Below are 25,138 nucleotides of genomic sequence, written 5' to 3' on the forward strand. Positions count from 1 at the left end.
TGCATCGTGAACTGGCGAGACAAAACGAGACTTGATTACCTTTGACCTTCTTCTGTTGTTGGCAGGATACGAAGCGAAGACACGCACATGGCACGCGTAGCATATATGCTAGTACATTGTATTTAGAACCATTCTTCCGTCGCGAAAAATCATATCTTCATTCGTGTTTTGAAACCGTATTCATCCACCCCAGGTAATTAATTATGACTTTATATACTTTGTATAGCGCCTGACGTAAAATACGAACTGCATGCAGAGTGATGAGGTCATCTTCCAATTGTTCCACTGATCTTGAAATTTATTGTTTCCAATTCCAGCAGCAGTTGCCGGAAACACTGACACCCTATGCGTACATGCATAAACGTAGGCGTAGTTGCCTTGAATTTCGCGCCGGTACACTATGATCGGCTACGCCTTTATCAGTCCATGTGACCATGGGTACCAGATGTACCTCCATGATGTAGCTGCAAAATTGTAGCTCTACGGTGAGGCGGTCGGTGAGTTTTGGTTTTTGCGACATCGCTCACCAGTAGAGCTACAATGCCGAAGGCCTTGAAGCATATAAAATAAGCACGCGGCACATGGCATGCCATTTTGATGTAAAATCCCATATATTTACTGCATTTGGTCATACTGATTTATCACTACTGAAGATTAAACACTGTACTACACTAACCTTGTCGTGTATGGGGTTTGGTATTTGTTCAAATACGTCGATCGCTTTCCAAAAACATTTCTCGGAGCCGCCATTACCAACTTCCGGTAATGGCGGCTCCCAGAAACACGCTCAATGTTTATGGAACGTGATCAACGTGTCTGTGCTAATACCAAACCTCATACACGACAAGGTTAGTGTAGTATAGTATAGTGTTTAGTCTTCAGTAGTGATAAATCGGTACGACCAAATGCAATAAATATGTGGGATTTTACATGAAAATGCCGCACCATGTGTGGCGCGCTTATAAATTGTATGCTACAGGCCTTCGGCATTGTAGCTCTACTGGTGAGCGAGGTCGCAAAAACCAAAACTCACCGACCGCCTCACCGTAGAGCTGCAATTTTGCAGCTTACCTCCATGATGTGACTTTGAATCGTAGACTAGTCACAAAAGCCAAGCTGTATTCCACTGAGGATGCACCCAGAGTTTGTAGGTCGGACGTCACATTGTCGCTAGACCAGGGCTCGAAATTATTTTTTTCCCTGGTAGTCCACTTTAAGTGGACTACCAGGGAAAAAGGCTACCATTTTCTGAAGTTGGTAGCCCAGTGACAATGGCTGGTAGCCCATGCATATTTAAATCAGGGATATCTTTTTTTCGAGAACTAGACAAGAAAAGGCTATTTTTCAAGATTTTGCCCGTGAAGTGAATTTTCTAGTCATTTGATGTGAACATTGCACACCTGTAATACCCACGGAAGCAGGTGTATTAGGACGATAGTGATACTCAAAAGTTTGGTGACAACCCCTTTCACTCTCAGAGTTGTACCGGTATGCAAATTTTGATCGTGGTCATAACAATGACACAACCTTCTCAGCACTGAGACATACTGTAGCAAGGCTAAAAATAGACCATTGGCTTTCTGCGTAATTGTGATTGATACATTATGATCAAAATCACAGTCCCTGTCAACATGCAATGAAAATGAGTTTTCATTGGCCATCATTTCCTGTGCCTGTCATTCAAGTACATCAGAGTTCCGATATTTGAACTTAGTTGCAAAGTTCCACCACATGGTTGTGTTCGTAATTTGCATGACAAAGTCTACTCTGGCCTTTCTGTGTCCAGCTTGGTTTGACTGCAGTAATAGCTGGTCCCAAAATGACAGCCCAGACATGGCATGCCAAGTACTGACTGAATTTCAGGTCCCAGGCTTTAGCAGTCTGTGTGGGCTATCATTTCATGGATTTTGGTAGTCCCAGAGAAAGGTTGGTAGTCTGTGGATGCGGGACTACCACTAACTTTGAGCCCTGCTGACCCACAAACCTCAGGCAAAAACCCAAGCTACTAAGTACTACAGTAGCCCTGCATGAAGATTTACTCAATAGTAAAATACTTTAAAGCCATTGTAATCGTAAGTTTTGACAATGATGTTTCAATATTTATAGGGGAAATTTACCCTGAAAAGTAATTTTGGAATATTAAACTGATATGGTCATTGAAAGGCTTTCGAGTCGATTTTATTCACTTTCACTCACTGGCTAACGAACAGCGGTGTACTAAAATATGGAAGTGACGTCGTAAACTTGGTCATTGAAGCAGTCAACGTGTGCAACTGTACGCTTTTCCACTTACAGTGTATAGAATAGCTACAGAATATAGGGGCCAAGCACTCGGTGTTGATGTTTAAGTCGAGCAGAAATAAAGTTTTCTGCGAATACAACTTTGAGAAGGGCTGCTTTTAGCGAAAGTTGCAAGTCCAAAACTGCCCGGGCATATCCAGCCCCAAGTGTTTTACTTGTACATATGGGACTGTGCGTACGCTCAGGCACTAGAAACGGAACGCTGTAGACAGGACCGCTGGTTCTAGACTAATCATGGCTACATCAGGGTGTCTGTAACACATTAAATCCTTGCACTTTTAAAATCAATGTCGATCTCTTTAGAGCATTGGCATTACTTCGGTGTCGGCATGATTCCACAGCGATTGGGTTGACAATGACAGGCATGATTCAAAGTTGATCGCCTAGAGTAATTTGAACTTCGTCATCGGAGCTAGAATAGTCACTTTCCGAACTCGAGTCGCTGTAACTTTCTGACGATGTCAGTCTTGGAGCATCGATTGCTCTGTCAGGTTTGAAGTTATTACCGATTATCTTTGCCATTATGATTTTCAGTCGAGCGCAGAGGTTTGCGTACCGCGTACGCGTACATTTGTACTCCACTTGGCGTAGAAGAGCTTTGTTATAAGTGACCTCACTTTGAACCTGCTGTGACAAGCAAGTTTGATACGTCACTTCCAGTTTCCGTGCGTTCAGCTTGTGGCCACTGCGCTAATACGCGCAAGTGAAAGTGAATGAAACCAACGTTATTCTGTTAGTTTTTCACTAAATAACGGCCTGATTACCTAAGAAAGTCTGGGTAAATTTCCCTTTAATAATTCAACTAGTACTACAGTTTCTTGGTCTGCTATATACTAAGAGCATTTCTTTTCTAATCACGCATGTACAAAAATAAATTTTTGTACATCCATGTTCTTTAACTGGCTACTGCTTACTGGTATCCAATATTTTGTTTGTCAATGCGTCAGGTCAGTGTGTGTGTGCCTGTGTTTGATGACAACTGAATTTGAGCCAGACTTTGCTTTTCACCACTTGAAATGCAGGATACATGTACTTCAACATGCAGAGGGAATTAGAGCTATATAGAAAACTACAATGTAAAGTGGCAGTCAATCATGTCAACCCCCCACCCTCGGGGGATTAGTCTTATTAAATTTGTCAAATGTCCCACCCCAGGGGCAAGACAATCTGGAAAATCCCCACCTAAAACAAGCCCTTTCCCCCATTTGCCCTACCCCAATGGGTGGGGCATTCATAAATTCTGTGCTTGTCCGTAAAAGTGACTACGGGGATCAATATGAGGCAATTGCCCCACCCCCTTGGGCATAGTTACATGGCAAACAGGGTCTAATCTCCCACATTTGTCCCGCATCACCAGAGGTAGGACCTTTAGGGATAACATTGACTGCTGTATAAAGCTGACACATGGAACAAACACCTTATTTTTTCCCCAAACTTTGAAAATAGGTACACAATGTTTTTCAAATGTTGACTGCAGCTACAGGGACCCCAGGCGCTTACGTTTGATTTTGTTTGTGTTTTTTTATTTTTTGTGTATGTTTTTGTCAAATAGGAAGAAAAAATTATAACAAAGACATGCAAACTGTGTTTTACATGAGAACAGTAACCTGGCAAAAATAATCTATGATACGCGGCAAAAACTATCTAGTACGTAGCCATTCCATCACTCCTTTTTTCTGGAAAAAAAGAGAATTATCTGACGTACATGTATGTTTACTTGATATAGGAAAAGCCAAAAAGCCTGACTGTGGTGCGTAGCAGTCTGGTCCCTATATCTACTGAACTTTACTTTGTTTTTCATCTGTGTATACACAGACCTACATGTGTTCAACAGTTGTGGACATACCGGGTAATGCTGAAGCAAATGCAGAAAATGTACAGTGATTAAGAAAAGCAGATTTTTTCTCAAAAATTTGTGTATGTCATGAGATTTCTCCAAAAAGTTATTTTTCAAACAAACTGTCTCTACCTGCAATCAAAGGGACCATTCTTTTGTGATTGCAATCATGTGAGATACCCATGACATGTAATGCAGGGGCACTGTAAATGTTACATTCATGTAAAAATATGGTAAGTCTAACCAGTAGGACTTGTGCAATCCTCCACCTTTTTGATGTATACAAAACCACTACAAAGAATCTCTTGTTTTTGTCTTTTGATGCGTTAGAGTTGTATACGTGGCTACTGCCACAGTCAGTCACCCGTAATAATTGCAGATGTCTTACTGATGTTTGAACTATAACCCTATTGACTCTTGTGTTTTCTTTCACAGGCAACATGGCAGAGGCCAGGTTAGCGATGACGAAAGAAGGATTCTATCACAATGCAGAGGGATACTGGAAGGGTATCCCGGCAACCGTGGATGGGATGCTGGGAGGGTTTTCAGACATATCAGGTCTCGATATTGCTGGATCTCAAAAATTTCTTAAGCAATTATATGTAAGTGTGTGATCATATTTACTTTTTTGTCTCTGGTAAATGGTGAATGAATTTGACAACCAAGAGAGAATTACATGTATTCTATGCTAGGAAAATAGATGATATAATCTGAAGTGAATCTGTGTTTCCTGTGACTTCGAAAATGGTAACTACAATTTACGTCTGTCAAAAAAAAAACCCCAGAACAAAGTGCATGATGGAAAATTTTGCATATCAGACCTGAAAACTGATCTTGAATCAATATGGATAATTTTATTTAGTCAATTTCCAAACATCACAAGATAATTTGAAGACCTTGACAGTGTCTTGTAACATCTTGCAACTTTACCCAACATGTATTTGTTCTTTGACTTCTTTCAGTCTCTTTTCCTACTCTAGGACTTTCATGTAGTACACGCCCTGAGAATGAAATACCTGAACTTTTGATCAAACTTTCTACTGGGAAACTTAAAACTATTGTCGTACCAAATCAAAAAAAAAATTGGTTACCTTGCAAATTTTGGTGTGAAACTGTAGCTATATTTGAAATTCAAAATGGCTGCCATTGTTAACTCTATGGAGAAAAATTAATGTTTTTATTCAACTAAAGTAAGACACTGAAAACTTTACTTATTCAAAGAGCTCCAAAAATGTTGAAAACATTTTCGGAGTCTGAATATCTGTCCCTTTGCAATTGAGTTTTTTGCCACTTTGCACGTGTGTACATATTTTCTTGTTTACCATTTTAGGCACAAGAAAAAGACAAGCCAAAACTATTCCGTGCATTGGATTGTGGCGCTGGAATTGGACGAGTCTCAAAACATTTATTGCTACAAAACTACAAGTTTGTTGACATGCTTGAATTGAACCAAGCCTTCTTGGATGAAGCTAAAAACAGTTACCTGGGAGAAAGTGCCGAGAGAGTTGAAAAATTCATCTGCATGGGGCTGCAGGATTTTGTTCCGGAGCCAAAACGGTACGACCTTATATGGTGTCAGTGGGTGCTCGGCCATCTCAATGACGAACACTTGGTGCGTTTCTTGAAACGATGCAAAGAGGGGCTCACTGACGGCGGGATGGTCTGTGTGAAGGAGAACATGACGGAGAAGGGGTTGAGTTTTGACGAAGAAGACAGTAGCGTCACAAGATCTAACAGACTTTTCCGGAGGATATTCGAGAAGAGCGGCTGGACCATTGTCAAGGAGGCTTTGCAGACAAACTTCCCTGTCACACTGTATCCAGTGAAAATGTGGGCCTTGAAATGGAAAGATGATCCAAAGAAATGACCACCTTTTGTAACCTGTTCACCCCTACTCACATGTGAACAGATCCATAACCACTGAAGATAACAATGGCTTTGGGCCAAACCATGAGGGTGAAAGGGTCCAAGCAATACTTCTATGACCCCGAGCATGGATGACTCTATTGACCAAAGCTCATGAATATGAATAGCAGTTAAATTTGCTTATTAATATGTGAACCATGTCAAAGCTATTAAAGGGACAAAGTCAACCATTTTTCATGAATTTTGTTTGATACGAGATACTACTTATATTGTTTGACATGTTGAAAGATAATGAATGGGTGACCATGCATATATTTGACCCTGGTCGACCACGATGTATGAGACCATTGCGGAAATGAATTCATGGTCATGACCATTAATTCATTATCACGATGGTTTCATGTATCATGTCTAAAACCAAGGTCGAATATAGGCATGGTCACCCATTCATTCAGTATCTTTCAACGTGTCAATCAATGCAATTAGTATCTTATATCAAACAAAATTCATGAAAAATGGCCGACTCTGTCCCTTTAAAGGCAGCGTTTTTGCTAAGGTTTGGGTAAAGAGGTAAATGATTTGGGAACCCCGGTAGCAATTCTGTGTCCCCTGATCTGATTGCATTGATACCAAAAGGAACCCCGGTAAAATGACTGGGGAACCCTGGTAACATTTACCGGGGTACCAGCCACTGAAAGGGCATGTATGTCTGTAACCCTTTTGCTGCCAACATTGAACTTTTCAACCCCAATTTCATTTAGGTAGTCTTGAAAGTGAAAGACTGAAACTTTTGCTCAAACTTTCCACAAGAAAAAGTTTAGATAATTTTCTTTCAAAGTGAAAAATAAAAATCAGGCATCGCTGTGCAAACTTACTAAGATTTGCCAACTCATGAACATCAAAACGGCTGCCATCCCTGTGTTAACTCTATAAAGAGAAATTCAGTGCTCAATTGTAGACCAAAAATGTATTGCGGACGTCTGAGAGTTCAAATATCTGTCCCTGAGGTGCACTATACTTTAACAGCGATAATCACTATTGCAGTTAAGGTGTTAATATGTATACAGCATGGGAAGCCATTAGAATTATTTGGTGTCTTTCCTCCATATATTTATTGCATTTATTGCAAATGGTGGATAAACAATTTGATAAAATACGAACTACATCATATTATAATTGAACCATTTTTGGCCTCTGTTTGCTATATGTATATTTAGTATTGGAGCCATGTAGGATTACTTTGTGCCTGCATGTATTCATGTAATCAGAGTTTCCCCGTTTGGTCTTTCCATCCACCAGTACTTTGGGGGGGGTCTCTTTGCAATAACCCTGTAGGCCCATCATGTACTTCAAATTTTCCAAACTTATTGAGTCACCTGTTTGGCATCAGTAAAAAAGTACATTTACATGATATGGAGACTGATCAGTAGAGTACACCTTTTGTTTTTCCTCAGAGAGAAAGCCTCCATGTCGACTTTCTTGTATATTGCAAGTTTGAGTTTTCCTGCCATGTGGATTTCAAACCTTTCCCAGTAACTTCTTGAAAGTAGTAGAAATTCTGTTTCAGTCCAGGAAAATCACTCCTGCATTACGACCGTCAAATACAATGCATGTGTACCACACAAACACTCTCGAGTCAGTGAAAGTGACCTTCTTAACAATAAACAGTCCGGGTCAGCTCCAAATTGGAGACGCTATACCATAATATTTCTCCCCTCTCATTAGCCATCAGCGGCCAGCGCGCCATCAGTAAAAATTGTATTTCCTGGCAACCTCCACATGCGTCCTTCGTTACGTACGCCATACTGTGTCGAACTCCCGCGCCGTATTCTGTCATAATGTCGAACAGTTGTGTGGCCACTCTGTCAAAACACAATTTCAAAATCGCGTACCAGTTTTATTCTGGCTAAGACAACCAAACCCCATATATCGCTGTGATTCCTAGACTCTGGCTTGAAGTCCTGCGAAATATAAATCGTGTACCTACACAGATCGTTCAGAATACCCCATTTGTATCGGAGATGGCAGCGATACAAATTCTACCGTATGGGGAACAGTTGTGTGGCCACTCTGTCAACACATTTTCAAAATCGCGTACCATTTTTAGTCTGCGTTTGACAACTACAAAACAGGTATCGTTTTAAAGCTCTGACATTGCTCTTCTTTCTTGCAAAATGTTACACGCGTACCTACACAAATAACCTTTATAACAGTATTTCTAATAGAGATGACGAACATCCACAAAATGATTCTCGGTACTTGAGCGAAATCGATAAACTGGGGGTAGAAATGAATCGTCAATATTTCGAATATTTGTTCACTAATCGGACTCCTTGTTGGACATGACCTTCTGCAGAACACGTGGATTATGTTGACTGTCGAAATTCGTCGAAATTCACAAGACAGGGCTTAATAAGCGGCCCAAAACTGCTGATCACACTTGGTGGGTAATTTGTGACCCAGCGTGACCTGTACTTTATTAATGATGTAATCTGGTCGATGATTGGCTTAATGCCGGAATACATTATCATAATGAGTCTCCAAATTTGGAGCTGACCCGGACTGATAAAAGACAACTTTAATACTGCCAAAACGGTCTGAAATATTCCAAAATATCACATGGCTTTTGGCAAATTGACTGTTTTCCTATCAATTCTTAAAATCAGACCATTCTGTCACATATCATACTTCATAGTTGTTGGGGGTAGATTTGAAAACTAGTTCATATTTTTTTTTAACTTTACAAGGACGACAGACTTTAAATATTTGAAGAACTAGAAATTAAGCAGATACATTACACTATTTTTATCCAGAAGACCTTCATATGTATCGAAAGGATTTTGTTATTGAAAGAAAGCCAATTCTTTGAATAGCTTGCAGAGAAATACAGTAATTTTCTTTTTTTCTGAACTATGACATTCCAAAACTTAAAAAGAAAAAAGTGCTTTTGTGAGGCAAAGTTACTTCTGCCTGACACATACTTATGTCTCATTTCATATGCGTGATTGTTTGGTCAACAATAATCTACTAGGGTCAAACAAATGGATTTTAGCATTTCAATACTAAGCATAGCCTGGATGGCCAATAATTTACCAGCTATAGAAAACATAGATGTCACATGCTAATTTTTATCCGGAAATGTCATATTTCAAATGATATGTATTAAAATTGGATCATTTTGAAACTAGATTACTGATATGAACACATTTTAGAGAGGGCAGTTTTTATGCAAACAATTTTATACAAACATTTAAGTGAAACATTTTCTTTATGGACAATTTATCAGTAATTTTCTCTGTCTGAAATTTATTTGTGTATTAAATCATGTGCTCTGTCTATTTGTATGATTGCCAGTCCATATATCTTTCTGGTACTTGACAAATCACCACCCAGATGTTGTCATTGGGCATTCAGCACCACTATTATAATACACATTATCAATACAAGTTTGTTGTTAGACCCTTTGTACCAAACCTGGTCCCAAACCCACCTTGTCACTTGGCCAGTTACAATTTCACTCCAAATCACTCTTGGTATTGAGTGCTTGCAATGGAAAAAAAGCAGCTCTTCAGTGGAAAAGATCATCTGTATACCTGAAGTAACCAATTTTAGCTATCCTCTTTTAGCCATCATTTTGAACAATGACAGCTAGCTGTCCATCAAATCTTCAAGTTCTAGGCTTGACTTTCAAGGCGTGCTGTTCATATCATGGAAAGGTTCTATCAAAGGCTTTTCAAGGTATGGCAAGCTTTGATAAGATTGCTGAATTTTCCGAAATATCTACCTCTTCATTTTGCCTGCCATTCCTGGAAAAGACCACAGAACCTGCTTTTTTTTGTACTGTTGCTTCATTAACTTTTTGAGTGCCAAAGTCTATTTTTGTCCCCTTTATAAAATAAACCCAAAATTTTGAGAAAAAAGTGTAGCCAATGAAATGCAATGTGCCTTTGGTCCAATATTATGAAAAAAAATTACTGAAAAATTCAAAAAATTGGTAAAATATTGCACTAAAATTTTGGCGGGAAAAATTACAGTGCTCAAAGGGTTAACTTTCCATCTACACATAATTTGAATACTAGTCTTAGATTGTACAGTAACTACAAGTATTACATTCGTTTGGCTCTCACAATGCCTATCGCTACTGCTTATCAAACGTGCCACTGCTTATGTTTTATAATACACATGGCATTACTTTGATTTTGCGTATTTTTTTGTTTTCTTTAATGTTGGAGAATAAGTATTAAATATGGTGACGTGCATGCTGAGTACTAGCGATCATGACACTGAAAATAAACACAAATTGCAATCTAGATTTTCTTGCAAAATAAACAAAAATTGTAGTCTTTCTGGATGCACATATTCTGATGTCATATTCTGGGGAAAATGAACCATTCGAAAAACTGAGAGAATGAGAAAATTGTTTACTGTGACATTTTGAGTTTATGTGAATGGTCCCAGAACGTCATTGACTTTGTTTCAAGGATAAGTGGCTTGCTGCAGTAATTTATTTCTGTATACCTTAGTGGGAACTACTGCAGCAGTGAATACATAGAAAAGGATTCTCATTGACGAAGATACGAACAAATCAAAATTTCTAGGAAGTTTACTAAAATTGACCATTTTAAAACCCAAAATTGGCCAAAATGGCAATATTGTCTTGATTGGAGTAATGAGCCTACTCTTTGTGGAATCAGCGCAAATTTTTACAGAGAAAAGACTTCTCAGAGAGCTGAAAATGTGAACAAATATTTTCAAAATTTTGATTAAATTTAGAATTTTTTGACGATATGGTAATTTTGTCGTGAGTGGGGTCAACAAGACTGCATTTTTCCGAATGAGCACCCTTCTTCTTACAGAACAGGCTTCTCAAACCTTCCTCAGCTGAAATATTCTGAAGTCATCTGTCTCCTTTACTTACATGTACAGTACTGGCACCCAACTGTTTCGCTTATTTTTTTTTTTGAAAAAGATAAATTTATTTCCACATAGTCACAAATAAAACAAATCTACATAACTGTGAGTGCATTAAAATTACAATGCGTCTTGTCTGAAAACAAAAAAAAAACCCAAATAATTAGCTGTTTAATTACAAAGATCATTATATGAATGCATTCAGGATGCATGCACTGTTTCGCTTTTGAACAAATTCTTAGTACAACGGCGCCCTCTATCGTCTAAAAGATATGATATCGAAAGCGATTGGCGGAAAGTTTCTCCATTCATAAATGAGCAAGGGAAGAGTAAACTTCCAGGATGCAGCCAAGCAACAGCAGTGATCGTAATATAATCCGCGCTACACGCTTGAAAACTCTCAAGGGATGCAAGCTAGACGACCACTTGGATGTAACGTACACCCTCCCCGTAGTGAATTTAGCGTTGTTTTCGTGAGTTGAAATTTGTGTGCACCCAGAATATTTCATTCTTCGAGGCAGTTTAGACTTTCCCTAAGTCTGTTGGCATTAAGTAATAAAATAGTAACTAAATTGAAGCAACATACTCTGGCAGGCTTTTAACGTAGATCGTTGAGTGAACGAGCTTTGCCAGCCAGTAAGCTTAATTGTTGCCGAGATAAGCCGAGCGACGGGTTTCAGTCCGCAGGGAAGCCGCGATTGACAAACAAATGAAAAAAGAAACTAATGAATAAATAAAGAAAGAAAGAAACAAACAAACCAAAAATAAATAAATAAATGAGAAATAATAAATTGAATAAGAATTGAAATAATTGGCTGTATAATACTGAACAACGTAAACTAGTTATTGTTTTAGACAGAGCTATTCGCCCGCAGAAATGACCGTTTGAGCATGCGTAACGATTTTATTATTTATGCCAAACAGAAAGGGTAATTCCCCATTTTGAAAATCACTACAGAGCGGAGCATAAGCTAGTGACCTGTATGACGATAACGCCATTATTCTGTAGTCAAAGGTATGTGTAAACTATTTCTCTGAAACGTCTCACTAAATGTAATTCTGATGTCTATAATTTCGAGACAAGTTGGCATTTTACTCGTAATAGTTCGATTCACTTGTGAACGTCATACGCTAAGTCTGTACCAGTGTATATAGCATTTAGTGTATTCATTCGCAACTGGCAGCCGGCAATAACATTTTCGCCGTTCTGATTTGGGAGAAAAATTATTACATAGCATAGACAGACATTGATAATAACTTAGTGAAAAACCCAAGCAGTTTTTGATGAGTACAGAGTCGTCCTATTGGAGCAAATATCAGTTTTAAAACTTCTTTCTTTTTAGTTTCCTGGAAAGCACAAGGTTTCTGGTGACCTAAAACAATCACCTCTCATCGAACGCAACAATCGCAAACTGGTACGAGTATCTTATCGTTGATTTATAGATTTGGTACTGTCCGTGCGTCCCTCCGTCTGTTCACGCAGATATCGCAGTCATGAGGCATACCTGAGCCAATGCCTTTCAAACTTGATACAAGGATAAAACACACATACACGTGCATTAATTTGGGTGAGGAATGCATAATAAGTTCTAATTTGCATAATTAGTGATTATTAAAGAAAGAGCTCTGTTTCCGGAGATTTGATGAAACTTTGTAAAGATGTTTGTTACACAATGACATATGTCAGTGTTGTGTCAATTAGTTGCGAATTTGCATATTTGATGAATTTTTGTAATTAGGGCGACATGTCTAGAAATACTGCAGCAACTTTAATGAAACTTGGTACAGATCTTTAGCACAGTCTAATAATACTGTACAAAGACATTAACAAGTATCATGTCAATTAATTGCTAATTTGCATATTTCGTGAACTTTTATAATTTGTGTCATATGTCTAGAAATGCTGCATCAAACTTGATAAAACGTGGTACAGATGTTGATCTCCCAGTAGTTTAAAATGGCGTGCAAAGATATGTAGCAGTATCACGTCAGGTAACTGCTGATTTGCATATTTGATGAATTTTCGTAATTAGGCTGATATGTCAGGAAATAGTTCATCAAATTTCATGAAACTTGGCACAGATGTTGAGCTCACATTGCTTAAACAGTGAACAAGGACCTTTGTCGGTGTCATGTTGATTGTTTTTTAATTTTGCATATTTAAAAAATTTCCCTAATTAGAGTGATATGTCAAGAAATACCCCATCAAATTTGATAAAACTTGGTACAGATGTTGATCTTACAGTGCTGTAATACAATTCAATGACACTTTAGCAATATCATTTAAATTAATTGCTAAATTGCATAAATAATGAGTTTTTGCTATTAGGGTGAACGTCCAGAAGCACTGCATCAAATTTTATGAAATGATGTACTGGTGATAAACTGTCAGTGTTATAATAGGATGCAAAATGTTTGGCAACATCCTGTCGATTAATTACTAATTGACTTATTTAATGACCTTTTGTAATTAGGGTGGCAACCCAGAATGGTTTTACGTTTTCACCACCATGGAACTCATTCTCGGTCATTAAGCCCCATCTGTATCGCAGTATTTAATAACAGACCCAATCAATGAGCACGACTCTATCCTGTCCGAGGATTTGTAATCAAAGTACCCATTAACAAGTGGGGACTGTGTCATCAATGATGACTTGTTTTCAATAGGTTCGTAAAGGTAAAATGCACATCGGTTACAATGCTTTAGACTCACAAATTTTTACAATTCTTTTCTGATCTACCACTTGTGGTGGCTCATCTTAAGTTCCCGGATTAGTAAACATTTTCACGATCTTAGTTTTTTTCTAAAATCGTTTTTTTTCCTCGTAGAGTTAATATACGGATGGTGGCCATTTTGAATTTCAAACATCTGCAAATGTTAGGCAATTTGTATCTCTTGTACCAAATTTTGCACGGTGACCCCTGGTTTTCATTTGTGATTTGGTGAGGTAATTGTTGAAAGTTTCATTCTGTTATGTCTTCGTTTCTGATGTACAATTATCTTAAGCGTCCTGAACCCAATCGTATCTGATAATTATAACAAGTATCATCTGCGTCAGTGAAGCTTGGTACCGGCATAAACAACATTTTATGCCATGTAAATTGACAATTTCTACATTGAAAATATCACAACAGTTTTGTACACAATTTCTTTAATCTTAGTGACATCTGTCTACCTGCAACACCCAACTTTATCTGTTATCAGGTACAGTTTGAAAATCTCTTTCGTTTTGCATTCCTGGACGCGGTGGGGCGTATGTCAGCATTGGATCTTTCTTTTTGTTCGTTCCTGGAACTTCATATCGGTGGTTGTTCTTGTGAGCTATACAGACTAATAACAAGTAAAAAGGCCGCCTAATCTCATCAATTTGTGAGAGATTTCGGATGAGGAATGAACCAATGTGCTTCAAGTACAATGCGCCTCGGGGACAGATCTTCTGAATCTCAAACATTTACAATGTCTTTTTGATCTACCACTTGTGGAGGCTCATTTCGAAGGTTATGGAGTAGATAAATATTTCACTTATTTTTATAAAAATTGAAAAATTTTAATTTTCCCCATTAACTTAGCACGTTGATGCCGAACATTTTGAATTTCAAGCTTTCTGAGTTTCTTGACTTCAGGCTGCCCAAAGTTACTGCGTATTTGTCCACAGATATCCATCAGCTTTGCACATTAACTGTCAGTATAGAGTTTCTGTAACACAAGCAGTCAATATTTTTCAGCGTATTGAGCTTCCAATCTGTCGTTGACGAGATCTTCATCAGAAAGACAAAAAGAAATGAAATATTTATTGTTGACCACTAGATGGCGGTGTGATAATCTGATTGTGCAATAGTAATGGAATTCCAATCGATATCATGATGTAATTGCTGTGCATGTTGGGATAAAGCTGATGAAATTGCCTTATCTCTAACAGATTTCCGATGTTGGTCAGTTCTTGTTTTAAGTTGTCGACCTGTCTCGCCGAAGTTTGGTCACAATCCTTAGACGGTATACCATATATGGTATATTGTACCAAATCCCTGTTCCTTTTTTGTCCTTTGGGGAAACAAAAAGGTTCCGCAAAGTTTGATGGGGTTTGAAAGCAACGGATATGCTGTGTTTCCTGTAAATTCTGCACAGTTTCTCTGAGATACCTTGTGCATAAGGCAATGCTATCATGTCTTTCGTTGGTTTTTTGAAGTTATGACAATCCCGTTTTCAGAAGGATGAAGCAATCGTATGCTGATGTTGTTTCTGTGCCCATTTTTGATAATCACAAGTGGCCAGTGCGTCGTCGAGTTTCTTATGTTCAGTTCGTAGGGTCGACAGAGAATAATCTTTTATCATGAGTAATGGATAAAATATCTACAGGTTACGACGTCATCTTTCTCAAAGATCTTCTGATCACCTTTCAGACCGAAAGATGATATGTTCATCGAAATAAAGTTTGTATAAGGTTCACAAAACAATTTGATTACCATGGAAGGCCTGTGAACCGAATCTGATTTTTTATTAAATTTTGGCTCAAACTTTCTACGAAGAAACTTTACAACCAGTTAGTGTGACACAGAAGGAGCAATGTGACACAAGATGGACTTCCGCTATGAATCAGTTCGTAGGGTCGACAGAGAATAATCTTTTATCATGAGTAATGGACAAGATATCTACAGGTTATGACGTCGTCTTTCTCAAAGATCTTCTGATCACCTTTCAGACCGAAAGATGATATGTTCATCGAAATAAAGTTTATATAAGGTTCACAAAACAATTTGATTACCATGGAAGCCTGTGAACCGAATCTGATTTTTTTAAAATTTTGGCTCAAACTTTCTACGAAGAAACTTTACAACCAGTTAGTGTGACACAGAAGGAGCAATGTGACACAAGATGGACTTCCGCTATGAATCAGTTCGTAGGGTCGACAGAGAATAATCTTTTATCATGAGTAATGGACAAAATATCTACAGGTTATGACGTCATCTTTCTCAAAGATCTTCTGATCACCTTTCAGACCGGAAGATGATATGTTCATCGAAATAAAGTTTGTATAAGGTTCACAAAACAATTTGATCACCATGGAAGCCTGTGAACCGAATCTGATTTTTTATTAAATTTTGGCTCAAACTTTCTACGAAGAAACTTTACAACCAGTTAGTGTGACACACAAGGAGCAATGTGACACAAGATGCAATGCGTCGTGTTACACAGGTGTAATGTGAAACTGAATTGCAATGTGTACTGTATGATGTGACACAGAAGCTGCAATGTGACAGAAGGTTGAATATGTAGTGTGACATAGAAGGTGCGATGTAACATAAGGTGCAATGTGTAGTGTATGGAGTGACATGGAAGCTGGTGCAATCTGACACAAAAGGTGCAACGTATCTGCATGTTGTCAATAGTATCATTGGGATCTAACTAAGTGAAAATCAATGAATCTAGAACAATTTGCATAAAAACAATATTATCCAATCAGTGAGTACTTATGATATTTTTTATTTCTTCAGTTTGACATGGATTCTCTCATTGGAGCGTGTTGGCGTTGTGGCCGTGCTGGGACTCTGAAGTGTCCGCAGTGTGATTTTGGTCTGTATTGCCGTAGAAAGTGTATGAAAGAGGACAAGTTTAGACATGAGGTCAGTGTTAGTCTAAAATTGAAATTAAATTAAAGGAAAACAGTCGTCAGAACTGCGCCTGTGCGAGTTTCTTGTTTATAAACAATGTATTTCGTGTACAATATCTAGAACACCTCATCATCATAGCTGCAACTGTTTAAATTATACGATGTAGATTATGACACAAATGTTTTAACTTTCATCAATCACCATCGTACCTTGGATATAGTGTTTCCATTTGTCGTATGGGTCCCATACGACCTTTGAGCGCAGACGACTGTATCCCTTCAATTGAACAGTTCATATTATGCAAACATTTCTCTTATAAATTGTATATCCCTTGATGAACTTCTGAAGAAGGCCATTTGTTTGATGTGCGAAGGTCGAGGGACAGCCTCACCTCTAGCTTCAATCCTTACCGGACGGTTGATATAATATGTATGTCCTATTTGTAAGATTACATGAAGGTGAGGGGAACGACCATGACAACTTAACTTTAGAGTTGATGGAATAAATAGAAACTGCGGCACAAAGAGAATCATGAAAGGCAGTTGCTCTTGCTTTTGAAAGTGTTCACGTGACAGAAAGTGAAAAAGTGAGGAATGCTGCAAAAAATAAGCTCTACAATCTCCACAGATATATCACACATTTGAAAACCAAATACTGCATATATCCTAAATTCTGACCACCTTTTACAAGATATAATGTTTCATCCTTAAAATCTCTTTGTAAAGTGGCATAGCCACCACTACTCTACTGATTAATTGATTAAACGATTTGTTGTGGAATTCGTAGGAAATTACAGCAATTGTTAGAGATTTACAGTAGTATGTCTTGAAAGATTGCAAAGACTGGGTGGTTAAACACGACATGCTGTGACATCAACTTTTATGTGTGTAAGAGACTGTTGAGAAGCTTTTGAATTTGAAGTAGGCTACTGATTTATACACAGTCACTTTGTCTTGTCTATTTCAGATCGAGTGCAAATTTGCAATGAAAGTTCATGAATGCGGGCACTGTCATAGGAAAACGTCCTCAACAAAACAGTGTTCAGGTTGTTTAGTGGAATGGTACTGTGATAAGGACTGCCAGATGAAAGACTGGAGAAAACACAAGACCGAATGTTTAGATGTACAAAATGATATTATCCAGTTATCCCAACTTCCGGACGATTTAATTCAGCGTGCAAGGGTAGACACTGTCCCAAAAAATATTGGCGTCTATTACTGGGGTAACTCACCAGCAGTTGATCTGTTAAAACTACAACAGAACGAATGGAGTGGTGGCGATTATTCTGACAAATTGTCTCTTCTTTTTGCTGGTGTTGGTGACCTCAGAAATGTCATCAAGACTGTAGCCTCTCTTCCAAAAGAGTTTAAAGGTCAAGTTGAATTCACCTTAAACGACAGTGAAGTTCATATATTGGCTAAAAACGTGTTGTTCTTGTATATGATGTTCACAGCAGATGATGTCAACTACACGTCAGACACCTTGGTTCAATTATGGTATTCCTTGTGTATCACTGAAGAACACAATCAGAGTTTGGCAGACGCCCTAAAAGAATTAATGAAAATTGACGGAAAGATATTGGCCAAAAAGACATCAGATAAGTTAAATATTTCAGAAAATGATCTTCGAGAATTGAAGACTGTCTGGGCTGCTTGGTTGACGTCATCAGAAAAGGGTGGCCCTGAGTCCAATATCCTCGATCAATTCCAGGCCGTGAAAACGATCTACCCAGAAACCGAATCCGCATGGTCAGTTTATATAGGTGGCGTTCCTGAGCGCCATCGCGAATCTCTGCAAGAATGGTGGGAAACTGGTATGATGCTGTCGTCTTCCGACGGAAAAGTAAACCAGACGGTTTGTCAAAATGTTACGCTGTTGATCAAAAATCCCCTTCATGACAAATCGCTGATGATGCAATTATCAGACAGTTCACTGATAAGGTCAATGGCCCAGATGTTCAACAAGGAACCGCTTATATTTACCATTGGCTCCGACATACTCCCATTTGGTGGTTGGGATTACTTAGAGGCTAGTTCTCACTGTGGTGCAAACTGCGTCGGACAAATGTACAGTACATACATATCTCATATGATGAATAGGTTCACATGTCATTTGAAGGCTGGTCATGCGTCTTTCCGAGTTCTTCTTGGTGGTTGGTCTCAGCTTCAAGACAAGTTCGAATGGAACAAGTATGATCGCATCGCCACGTCTAACCTGGCTGATTATTACGGTTTACCAACTATCCTGGAGTTTTTCAAACCATTTCTTAACAGTTCAAACCCTAAAGGAGTAATCCTCACAGAACTGATGAATTGGGTAGACTTTCTGAAGACCACAGACCCAAATCCAATCCCTTTAGACTCTTCTATGGGACCTTTCATTGTCAAGGACACAGGTGTTCCGTTCAGTGATTTTGGATTCTACGTCTCGACGGCTGCGTACAAAGAGTATCATGACATGGTGACACCATTGATCAAGTATCTCAGAGCAGTTTTCCTGATGCACCGTATCAGGAAGTCAGGCGAACGACCTCGACGGAAGGATATCCCAAAGTTCACTGACATCTTGGAGCATAATGGACTCAAGCTGCGTGATTTCAGGCTCGAGCTGAACCGAGTAATTCCACACAAATGGAAAATGAATAAACGACGAGTTACCCAGCTAATTAGTTCCGCGAGAAATTTAGAGTGGACGTTGCTTGATGTAGAGCGTGTCGACGATGAGGACAAGTAACTATCCTCAATTCAAGCTCCGAAAGACCTAGACTTTGATGATATGTTTGATTGGTGAAACCTATTTATTACCTTTTTCCATTACTTTAGTGTACTGAACAGCCTCAGTGATTGAAATGGCGGCGTAAATTTTCCACATTACTGTAAAAATATGTGTGAGAACATCTGTACGGTGAAGACCTGTCTAAAGTCCTTTAACCTTTCGTCTAAGAATACAGGGCCCAACCTAGAATCTCGAACAAAAATGGTGATAGAAAACATACTCGAAGATGGAGATGATTTACATTTCTCATAATCATACTGGGTGACCGAACATCCTGACAGGTCTAGGACTAAAAGAGGTAATTGTGACGGCATTGACCTCAAGCAACCAGCCAGACTTTTGTATTCATTAGCTGAAATTAGCTTCATGATCTTTAAGGGATGTTCACCTTCATGTGTTGACACAGTTTCAAACTATAGAAAGTAGAGGGGCCTCTACTGTCTAGTGTTAAAATAATCTTTAAAGGAAAGACTAAGATTTCAAGATTCAGAAAGAGCAATTTGTGAAGATGCCTGAAAGAGATTGCGTGAACTATGCCTCAAAATATTACTGATAAAAGAGGATTTACTGATCACTTTGAAGCTCCTGTCAAGGGAGCGTCTATTTTATGTTTGATGATGGAACTTGCTGAATTGTGTTGCAGTGTATTATATAAGAAATTTGCCAGGACAACAGTATGTTCTCATTTAAGAGGAATAGTCGCTACTCCTTAAGCTGTATCTTGTGTGGATTTTAAGTATCTGGTTCTGACTGTAATTAAGATTTTTGTCTTGTTCTACTCCTAAAATAATGTCAAAAAGGAAGAACATGTACTTGTTATATAGAAAGAATGATAATATTATCAAAGGCATGGCGATTATTCCTTAAAAAAAATATGTAAAATCACGTGGCTCGCTCTCTAATCAATCTTAAAATTCAGAATAGCGATTGCAGTTGATCCCGTTAGCATACCACAAGGGTATTTGCATCATTTTGCCGATTATCTTAGGAGATTGTTTGCATAAATGTGCGTTTAAGGTCATGAATTTGTGTAATATTCGATGCTTTGGTACCTGATAGGTACATTTTACTATCGAAAATTTAAATTAACAAAAGAGTTTCATTATATTAAAATTACAAATGTAAATATCATTAAATATGCAAATTAGTAATAACCTGATATGTAAATGCCTGATGACTTTCATTAGTATTATATATCATGGTATCTTCAACTTACATAGCATGTTTCATCAACTTTGGTCAAGTCTATCCAAAGATATTTTCATAATTAGGAAATTTCGTTAAATGTACAAATAAGTTATCAGCTGATGTAAAAATGCTAAGCGACTTCCATTCAAATTATATTATTATAGTATTTCCAATGTACACAGCGAATTTCGTGAACTTTTCTTGAGTCAATCCTGATATACCCATAATGGGGAAAGCTCGTTAAACATGCAAAATAGTAAATCAGCTGATGCAAATTGACTTTCATTACTGTTGCATTATAGTATTTTAATGTACTTAGAAATTAATTAATACTTAGTCATCAAATTTGGTCAAGGCTGTTATGAAAATAATATATTCATTATTAGGAAAGTTCGTTTGACGTGCAAATTAGTAATTAGCTCATGTAAAACAATGTGACATTCATAACATAGGTCAACATTGGTCAAGTAAATCCAGATATATAACCTTCAAATTAATGTTCGTTAAATATGCAAATGAGTTTCGCCATGTCCTTAAAACCTTAACATGACATTGAAATCTGTCATATGGTTCCTTGATCATTATCTGTAAAGAAGAGTTATCAGATATGATACCGTCCTTCTGGGAATATATGATTTATGAACAATTATGTAAAGTAGTATTCATTATGCAAGCAACATCCACTTAAAAGCTAATCACTTCTTGTCATTCCTAAAAAATATGTACCAGATTTGAATCCTAGCTGATAAGCCGTTCTTGAGATATCATACCGTCAGACAGACAGGCAGACAGTCATAGAGACACACAGACAGACATCAACAGCATTAGCTCACGTTTGTGTACATTCTGATCGTTTTAGTTTGAAGCCAGTTTTCATTTCACGAGCCACCACTTTGTCATTCCTACATAATTCAACAAAGACCAGGTGTAACATTGCCACATTAGCTGAGAGCACGCGTCGACAGCGGTTTTGTAACCCATTTCAAATCCCCTCCCTATAGACCAAAAGCGTAACGCCTTCCGCATCCCGTCCCCGATGAATCGGATGTTTGAAATTGACCCATACTAACGAATGCCAGCAGAGTCGCTTCGTGTGATTTACTAAGCCTGTTTACAATCTTAATTTTGAAGGAACCGTTTGTCTTGTGTTGCTATATGCTACTCTAATTAGAAATTACCGCAGGTTGACATTTACTCAGACTTCAAGTTGAAAGATCCTGTCCTTGAATATATTCCGACCTATTTATATTTAATTAAAGCTGTATGCAAGTCATCTGTACATATTGATATGTAGATTTGAAAACTACTTAAGATATGAACTTTCTAGGCAGAGGTAGAACAGAGCTGAGAGTAAAGTAAAGTATAGTAGGGCAGAGTTGAAGATTTAGAAGTTGTGTCTTGACCGTACCATTGCTCTTTAGTAATAACGATCTACAGTGGTGCTTACAACCGAAAATACTGTGTGTCGGCTCACGTACAAGGAGAAAAAGCATTACAATCCCAGTCCGGTATCTCAACCCAGAGATCGTAAAGGGAGAAACGTTATACTTGTATCGAACCATGGTGGATAATCCAGGTATCCAGGCGACCTCAATGAGAAGTACTGGCAAACCATAGCAAAAACGACCAGCATGGAAGGCTCAAATATGATTTTTTTAGAGAACGGGAACTTCTTATCCTTCCAGTTGGAGAGTATCAAATATGGGAATTGACAACTCTTGCGAAATAAACACAAATTGCAACCTATGCGGTTGCACAAATGCACATATACTGATTTTATATTATGAGGAAAATTGAACCGAAGATGTTCGAAAATTTGCGGTTGATAAAAAGTTAACTTTACGAAGTGTTAAGAACATGTTAATGAATGAAGCTAGCAAAAGTTATTTGAAGGTAGGTTTTCTTCGACATTTTGAAGTTATGTTAATGGTCCCAGAACGACGTTGACAGTTCGTTTCAAGGATAAGTGGCTTGTTGCAGTTATTTATACCTGTATATTTTAGTGAGACGACTGCTTCAGAGTATAAATGTATCTACATAAAAGGATTTTCAGAACCAAAAATGTGAAAAAAAATCAATTTTTAAAAAAAATTTGACTAAAATTTACCATATTTTATCCAAAAATAAGTCAACATGGCAATGTTGTCGTAAGTAGGGCCAATAACATTGCTGTTTTTCTGTAATAAGCATCACTTTTTGCATAGAATAGGATTTTCAAAGCGGAAAATGTGAACAAAAAAAATTTTAATAAAATTTACCATTTTTACCATAAATTGGTGAAATGACAAATCTGTCTCGATTTGGGTCAATTAGACTACATTTTTTTGAACAAGCTTCTCAAACTTTCAACTAAAATTCTGATTGAGCCATCGACCCATCTCTTGCAATACTAGTACCTTACCACTTCACTTATTAAACAAATTTATTGTATAACGGCGCCCTCTGTCGTCTGATAGATATGACATCGAGCGATAACATTCGCGGACAGTTTCTCCATTGGTATATGAGCAAGAAATGATTAAACTTCCAAGATGCAGCCAAGTAACAACAGTGAAAATATACTCGACGCTACACATTTGCAAATGAGAGCAAGCACAGCACGCACACTATCCTGGAACTAACACTCCGCCTTGGCAAATGCATTATAGTATAACTTTCTCAAGGGGTGCAAGCTTGGCTACCTTCTGGGTCTATCAAAAGGTAGCGTAGCTTGCACTCCTTGAGAATCGTATCCTTCAAAGTATTTGTCCGAGCAGACTGTTAATTCGGGCAGAATGTACATGCTGTTCTGGCTATCATTTTAAATTTGATGTTTTGTTATCGTTATTTTCAGCTAATTTGTTATTCACTCCACCTATATATGTAATCGTTAACAAACAAACAAAGAACGAGAAAACTTCTGAAACTGAGCAGCTGTGGTACAGCAACCAGCATATTTTATTCGCCGGGGCAGTTTAGACTTGCCCTGGGGGAAAGAGTTCCTTATAAGGCCCTATGCCAAATTTTTTCAGGTAAGATATATAACGCTTTTAAGTATGCTAACCCTAAAACTAACCCTAACCCTCATTCAAAACCTCTATAAAAGTTGTATTTCATGTGTCTCTTCCAAGGAAAGTCCGTGGTTAAAGTGATTTCAAGGTATGAGGGGGCTAAGGGAACTCTTGCCGCCCCAAGTTTGCGGACATAAAGATGACAAAACAGTAAATTGAATCAAAATACTCTGGCAGACTATCGCGTAGATCGTTGGTTGAACGCACTAGGCAAACCAGTAACTGCTGTCGACTTGGAGAAAAGCCAAGCGACGGGGCCCAGTAAGCAAGGATTTCACAAAGGACAAACAAACAAACACACAAAACAAATGAATAAAGAGAGAAAGAAAGTATAAGAAAGAAACACAACATAAAGAAACGGATAAATACATAAATAAATACCAGAGAAATGTTAAAATTGAATAAGAATTGAAATAATTGACTGTACAACACTGAACAACGTAAACCAGGTATTGTTCTTGAGAGAGCCATTATACCGCAGAAACGACCGTCTGAGCATGCGTAACGAGTCGAACATTTATGCCTGGCAGAAAGGCCCCTTCCCATTTTGACGACTTCTACAGAGCGGAGCACAGGCCAGTGACCTGTATGACGATAACGTCATTATTCTGTAGTCATAGGTATGTCAAACCTCCCACTAAATGTAATTCTAATGTCTATGATTTCGAGAGAGAGTTGGCACTTTACTCGTGATAGTTTGATGTTTAACAGTTTCACTTTTATATGAACGCTATACGCTAAAGTCTGTATGTAGTATGCAGTGTTTTCATTAGGAAGTGGCAGCCGGCAAAATTAGACGGTAATGACATTTCCGTCCTTGTAATTTAGGAGAAAAATTATTACATAGCACAGACATCGATAACGACTTCGTAAAACCCCCAAAGCACTTTTTGATGTAAGGTACAGAGTCGTCCAAGTTAAGCAAATATCTATTTTAAAACTTCTTTCTTTTGATTTCCTCGAATCGACGACGTTTCTGGTGACCTGAACATTCACCTTTTATCGAGAGCGACAATCACCAGTACGAGCTATTATTTCACTGTGTTGATCTTTTCAATGGGTTTGTGAAGGTTGGCTGCACCTTGGGGACAGATATTTTGGACACTCAAATTTTTACAATTCTTTTCTGATCTAACATTTGTGGCAGTTCATTTTAAAGCTTCTGGGGTAGGAAACATTTTCACGATCCTAGTTTTTCTAAAATCAGATCTTTTCCTCGTAGAGTTAATATACGAACGGTGGCAATTTTGAATTTAAAATTTATGTAAATGTTAGGCAATTTGTTTCTCTTGTACAAAATATTTCACGCTGACCCCGATTTCATTCGTGATTAGTGAGGGAATGTTTGAAAGTTTCATTTAGGAAAGTTTTGGCAAAAGTTTAAGTTCACTTGCGAGGCGAACACTACCTTAATAGGCTCTGTCATTCAATCCTTTTATGTCTTCCTTTCTGATGTACGATTACCATTTGCGTCCTGAACCCAAGAGTCTCAGATAATTCCAACAAGTTTCGTCAGCGTCAATGAAGCTTAGTCACTTATGGACAATTGTTTTCATTATGTATTCCATTCCTTGAAAGGGTAACCGGTCAAACTCCTGGT

General features: G+C 38.0%; 2 protein-coding genes across 3 annotated transcripts; both read left to right on the plus strand.

The window, feature by feature from the left end:
- Positions 1-34: 34 nt before the first annotated feature.
- Positions 35-9,450, plus strand: LOC139118877 (N-terminal Xaa-Pro-Lys N-methyltransferase 1-like). Of its 2 annotated transcripts, XM_070682435.1 has the most exons (6): positions 39-193; positions 3,854-3,948; positions 4,574-4,740; positions 5,469-6,543; positions 6,703-7,671; positions 8,577-9,450. In XM_070682435.1, exons 3-4 carry the CDS (start codon positions 4,579-4,581, stop codon positions 6,003-6,005), a joined length of 699 nt encoding a protein of 232 aa, XP_070538536.1. In that variant the 5' UTR covers positions 39-193; positions 3,854-3,948; positions 4,574-4,578; the 3' UTR covers positions 6,006-6,543; positions 6,703-7,671; positions 8,577-9,450. The 2 variants fall into 2 exon arrangements, with proteins under 2 accessions (XP_070538528.1, XP_070538536.1); XM_070682427.1 differs by lacking the exon at positions 3,854-3,948 and having other exon boundaries at positions 35-193.
- Positions 9,451-11,838: 2,388 nt separating this feature from the next.
- Positions 11,839-21,812, plus strand: LOC139118886 (uncharacterized). Its single transcript, XM_070682446.1, has 3 exons — positions 11,839-11,930; positions 16,409-16,537; positions 17,492-21,812. Exons 2-3 carry the CDS (start codon positions 16,415-16,417, stop codon positions 19,256-19,258), a joined length of 1,890 nt encoding a protein of 629 aa, XP_070538547.1. The 5' UTR covers positions 11,839-11,930; positions 16,409-16,414; the 3' UTR covers positions 19,259-21,812.
- The last annotated feature ends 3,326 nt before the right edge of the window (positions 21,813-25,138 follow it).

Source organism: Ptychodera flava, chromosome 2 (assembly GCF_041260155.1).
Source record: "Ptychodera flava strain L36383 chromosome 2, AS_Pfla_20210202, whole genome shotgun sequence".
NCBI classification, from domain to species: Eukaryota; Metazoa; Hemichordata; class Enteropneusta; family Ptychoderidae; genus Ptychodera; species Ptychodera flava.